The sequence below is a fragment of the Lucilia sericata genome, unplaced genomic scaffold (genome assembly GCF_015586225.1).
Source record: "Lucilia sericata isolate MDLA Ls3-8-SP2 unplaced genomic scaffold, ASM1558622v1 Contig001875F_arrow, whole genome shotgun sequence".
Classification (NCBI taxonomy): Eukaryota; Metazoa; Arthropoda; class Insecta; order Diptera; family Calliphoridae; genus Lucilia; species Lucilia sericata.
The window spans coordinates 1-5,667 of NW_023995764.1; the positions used below are offsets into that span (position 1 = coordinate 1).

General features: G+C 31.1%; 1 protein-coding gene across 1 annotated transcript; it reads left to right on the forward strand.

The window, feature by feature from the left end:
• The first annotated feature begins 6 nt into the window (after nucleotides 1-6).
• On the forward strand, nucleotides 7-5,272 carry LOC119612928 (ABC transporter G family member 20). Its single transcript, XM_037968817.1, has 10 exons — nucleotides 7-16; nucleotides 78-340; nucleotides 1,625-1,718; nucleotides 1,793-2,184; nucleotides 2,256-2,490; nucleotides 2,555-2,732; nucleotides 3,584-3,770; nucleotides 3,853-4,118; nucleotides 4,231-4,317; nucleotides 4,394-5,272. Exons 1-10 carry the CDS (start codon nucleotides 8-10, stop codon nucleotides 4,603-4,605), a joined length of 1,923 nt encoding a protein of 640 aa, XP_037824745.1. The 5' UTR covers nucleotide 7; the 3' UTR covers nucleotides 4,606-5,272.
• Nucleotides 5,273-5,667: the final 395 nt, after the last annotated feature.

The following is a 5,667-nucleotide window of genomic DNA, read 5'->3' on the forward strand; positions in this document are numbered from 1 at the left end:
TGGCTATATGCCTCAGGTAAGCTTTTCGTGATCATTAGTATTTTATTGACCAAATAATCATGTTTTCCTTTTTCTAGGAAATTGCTTTGGTGGAGGAAATGACCGTTAAGGAGACAGTTTATTATTTTGGTCGTATTTATGGCATGAGAGATGAGAAGATCCGCGAAAAATTTAAAATTTTACGTGATCTTTTACAGCTGCCACCCGCTAAGCAACTGGTTAAGAAATGTAGTGGTGGTCAACAGAGACGTGTATCGTTCGCCTGTGCCATGATACATGATCCGGAATTGTTGATATTGGATGAGCCTACAGTAGGCTTGGATCCAATGTTGAGAGAGAAGTGAGTATTGAAATAAAAAGTTCGACTCTAGTTCAGTTCCAGATCGGTTCTAGTTCAGTTCTAGTTCAGTTCTAGTTCAGTTCTAGTTCAGTTCTAGTTCAGTTCTAGTTCAGTTCCAGTTCAGTTCTAGTTCAGTTCTAGTTCAGTTCTAGTTCAGTTCTAGTTCTAGTTCAGTTCTAGTTCAGTTCTAGTTCAGTTCTAGTTCAGTTCTAGTTCAGTTCTAGTTCAGTTCTAGTTCAGTTCTAGTTCAGTTCTAGTTCAGTTCTAGTTCAGTGCTAGTTCAGTTCTAGTTCAGTTCTAGTTCAGTTCTAGTTCAGTTCTAGTTTAGTTCTAGTTCAGTTCTAGTTTAGTTCTAGTTCAGTTCTAGTTCAGTTCTAGTTCAGTTCTAGTTCAGTTCTAGTTCAGTTCTAGTTCAGTTCTAGTTCTAGTTCAGTTCTAGTTCAGTTCTAGTTCAGTTCAGTTCTAGTTCAGTTCTAGTTCAGTTCTAGTTCAGTTCTAGTTCAGTTCTAGTTCAGTTCTAGTTCAGTTCTAGTTTAGTTCTAGTTCAGTTCAGTTCTAGTTCAGTTCTAGTTCAGTGCTAGTTCAGTTCTAGTTCAGTTCTAGTTCAGTACTAGTTCAGTTCTAGTTCAGTTCTAGTTCAGTTCTAGTTCAGTTCTGGTTCAGTTCTAGTTCAGTTCTAGTTCAGTTCTATTCTAGTTCAGTTCTAGTTCAGTTCTAGTTCAGTTCTAGTTCAGTTCTAGTTCAGTTCTAGTTCAGTTCTAGTTCAGTTCTAGTTCAGTTCTAGTTCAGTTCTAGTTCAGTTCTAGTTCAGTTCTAGTTCAGTTCTAGTTCAGTTCTAGTTCAGTTCTAGTTCAGTTCTAGTTCAGTTCCAGTTCAGTTCTAGTTCAGTTCTAGTTCAGTTCTAGTTCAGTTCTAGTTCAGTTCTAGTTCAGTTCTAGTTCAGTTCTAGGTTAGTTCTAGTTCAGTTCTAGTTTAGTTCTAGTTTAGTTCTAGTTTAGTTCTAGTTCAGTTCTAAATCAGTTCTAAATCAGTTTTAGTTCAGTTCGAGTTCGGTTATAGTTCAATTCTAGTAAAGTTGTAGTTCTATTCTAGTAGTTCAGTTCTTCAGTTCTAGAGCTTTAAATAGATATTTCAGACTTACTCAGAGGTTTCCAAATTATACTATAATATATGACGATGATATTTACCTAAAAAGAAATAAGCAAAGAAAACAGATTTAGTTTTAAATTAAATATTATATATATAAATATTATATATATATTAAATATATTTTCAATTTCTTAGAATCTGGGATTTTTTAGTAGAATCAACCAGAAATAGTAAAATGGCTGTGATTATAACGACACATTATATAGAAGAAGCTAAACAAGCCAATTGTGTAAGTAAAATTTTAAATTTCTGTACTTATTTTAAGAAATAAACATAATCCCCCCTTAAAAACTTCGCCCACAGATTGGTTTAATGCGTAAAGGTGTTTTGCTGGCTGAAGATACACCGGAAAATATTATGATAAGATTTGAAGTCAATTCTATAGAAGATGCTTTTCTTATATTGAGTCAAAAACAAGGTGATAATGATGTTATTGAGGCTTCATTGGCACAACTGCCCTCCAATCAACAACATGCCTCGAATGCTATATGCAATGGTGTCGAAGTTATAGATGCTTCGACCATAACACAAACAACTGAAAAGGCAAATTTGGAAACGAATATCGAGAAACCACCGATAGAGAATGTAGTGCAGTCCGAGGAGAATGATAATCTAAAGAAATGTTTCTTTACCACTAAGGGCAGGATAAAAGCGTTAATGACCAAAAATTTTGTACAATTATTTAGACAACCGAGGTAAGTTATATTTATGCTCCTTATTGCCGCATTAAAAATTGATTTTAATTATAAATTTTGTTTATTCACAGTGGCATTATTTTCATGTTAATGTTTCCTTTAATACAATTATCCTGTTTTTATATGGCCATTGGTAAAACTCCAAATAATATGAGAATAGGTATTGTTAGTAATGAAATAACCAAATGGGACACTTGCTATGATCCAGATTTGATAACCGTATCGATACATAATGAAACGTGTAATTTTAGTACGATATCATGTCGTTTTGTTACGAGTCTAGAGGATACTGATCATATAAAAAAGGTAAAATTTTTTTAAGAATATCCTCCTCCATGTCTATATCATAATAAATATTTCATTTCTTTAGGTTTTCTATGATAATGTAGAAGATGCTCATCGTGATTCTAAAGCTACCGATATTCTGGGTTATATATTCTTTCCAAGAAATTTCTCTACCTCTATGCAATCTTTGATGGAAGATGGTCGTTATGCTGATGATGCTGCTGTTAATAGTGCAGAACTGGCTGTACATATTGATATGACTGGTAAGCTTAGGAAGACATGAAGAAGTAACATAATAGCTAAGTCTGATCTTAAACTAATGGAATTGAACTAGAACTGAACAAGAATTGAACTAGAACTGAACTAGAATTGAACTAGAACTGAACTAGAACTGAATTAGAACTAAACTAGAACTGAACTAGAACTCAACTAGAACTGAACTAAGACGAAAGTAGAACTGAGTTAGAGCTGAAGTAGAACTGAACTACGACTGAAGTAGAACTGAATTACGACTGAACTAGAACTGAACTAAAACTGAGGTATAACTGGACTAGAATTGAACTAGATCTCAACTAGAACTCAACCATAACTGAACTAGAACTGAACTAAAACTGAACTAGAACTGAACTAGAACTGAACTAGAACTGAACCAGAGCTGAACTAGAACTGAACTAGATCTCAACTAGAACTGAACTACAACTGAACTAGAACACGGCCCAAATTACGGCATACGATACCGATCGAATTCTAAATGAAGATTTCGATCGATATCGTATGCCATAATTTGGGCCCAGAATTGGTATATCTTTTGTTGAAATCAGGTCCAGTTTCATGCTTTTTGTTTTATTATATATTGAGAACAAAAATTAATTGTTTTGTACAAATTAGTTTCCGTCGCCAAAATTGTTTATATATATTGAGAACAAAAATTAATTGGCACCAGTTTCTGATTTGCTGTAATTGTTTTAAAAGAAATATTATGTTATATTAAGAAAAATTTGTGTATAAACAATTGCCGTCGGGCAAAGAAATTGTATATTGAGAACAACAATTAATTGTTATTTTTAAAGAAATATTAAATTTTTAGTAATGAACTTTTTGTTATTTCTACTAGATCGTCAAATTGCTTACTTTGTGGAAAGAAAATTACGTGAACATTATCATACCTTCATTAAGGAAATTCTAACAGATTGTAATTTACCTCAATCATTGGCCACCATACCGGTAAATATGCAAGAACCTATTTATGGTTCAGAAGAAATGGAATTTCAACAATATGTAGCTCCGGGAGTAGTAATGACGTAAGTTAAATATTTATCATAAACATCAATAAATAAACAAAATAAATAATTAACTAATAATAAAATTATATATTTTTATTAGAATGGTCTTCTTTTTGGCCACTTTAATGACAGCGGCAGTATTCATAGAAGAACGTATGGATGGTGTATGGGATCGTACTTTAGTAGCCGGTGTTTCGGCGATGCAAATGTTATGGGCTCATCTTTTGACACAATTTATTATCATGGTTATACAAAGTTTCGAAGTGATTATGTATATTGGCATAGTATTTAACACTTATAATAAGGGCGATACAGCTACATTAATATTTCTACTGACATTGACCTCATTTTGTGGCATGTTATTTGGTAAGTTTAATAATTATTTAAATAAAAAGCCAAAAGAAAAGAGAAGAAAAATAAATAAACAAAATAATTTATGAATGAATCGCTAATAACTTTAACGAATATCTTATTAAAGGTTTACTCATCTCGGTGTATTGTAAATCTCATACGGAAGCAAATTTTGTAGCCACCGGTGCCTTTTATCCCATGATTATTTTATGCGGTAAGTTTGAGTTTAGAATTTTTTTTTGCGCTCTTTTGAAATATTTTATTTTTTTTTTTCTTTTAAAATATTACAGGTCTTTTGTGGCCCTTAGAGGGTATGCCGAAATTTTTACAAGATATTGTGGTATACTTTCCCTTTACCTTGCCTTCGATATCGGCTCGTAATATTTTAGAAAAGGGCTGGAGCATTACCAATGTTCACGTGTACAATGGTTTCCTAGTTATGTCCGCCTGGATTGTTATATTCTTTACATTATGTATGATCGGTCTCAAAAGAAAATCATAGTTTAAGTAATGCCCCTTATTAAGCATTGCTATCCCATTTTTTTAGAAAATTATTAAGTAGTGTTTTTTTTTATTTTATTTCATTTTTTATAATTTTATTAAATTAATTTAAAGTATTTTTTACCAATTCTCGCATAGTTATTCATTCATACCTACATACACATCTAATCATTGAAATTTGCATTAGAAAAAAATCCCCTAAAAAAGAATCCCATAATTATTTATGTTCAAAAAAACACAAATTTTCCACAAATTATAATAAATAAGCTTATAAATTATGTACAATTTAAATTCATTTATAACAATTTGTCTTCAATATCATTTGACGCATTTTTTATACGACAAAAATTTCATTTTTTATCAAATCCAAATTTAACAACAACAAAAAGGTAACAAGTATAATTTATATGTATTTATGTATTAAAGTGTATATTGATCAGTTTTTTTTTAAATGTATAATTTTATTATATTATTTATAATTTAATATGTAAAACATGTATACAAAAAACAACAACAAACACATTATTTCTATTTTATAATAAAGAAAAAAAAGGTAATTGTAGTTATGTAGTAGTGTAGCTTTAGTAAACAAATCAAGTGTATAATGCGAAAGCCAAAAAACAATCTTATAAAATATTTTTTGCAAATAAATCTTCATAAAAAATTAAGTGGAAATCTTTTTATTAAGCCTAAAAGTAGGCAATATAAATTATTGGAAATGAAACAATCCGAATTAGAGAAGTAAATGTGGGTATTTTTTGGGTACAATATATAACTGAAAAGAACCAAATTGTCTGCTAAAAAATAGGATTGAACAGATCTACAACTGAACAGAACTAGAACTGAAATAGGACTGAACTAGAACTGCACTAGAACTGAACTAGAACTGAACTAGAACTGAACTAGAACTGAACTAGAACTGAACTAGAACTGAACTAGAACTGAACTAGAACTAAAGTAGAACTGAACAAGAACTGAACTAGAATTGAACTAGAATTGAACTAGAACTGAACTAGAACTGAACTAGAACTAAAGTAGAACTGAACAAGAACTGAACTAGAAT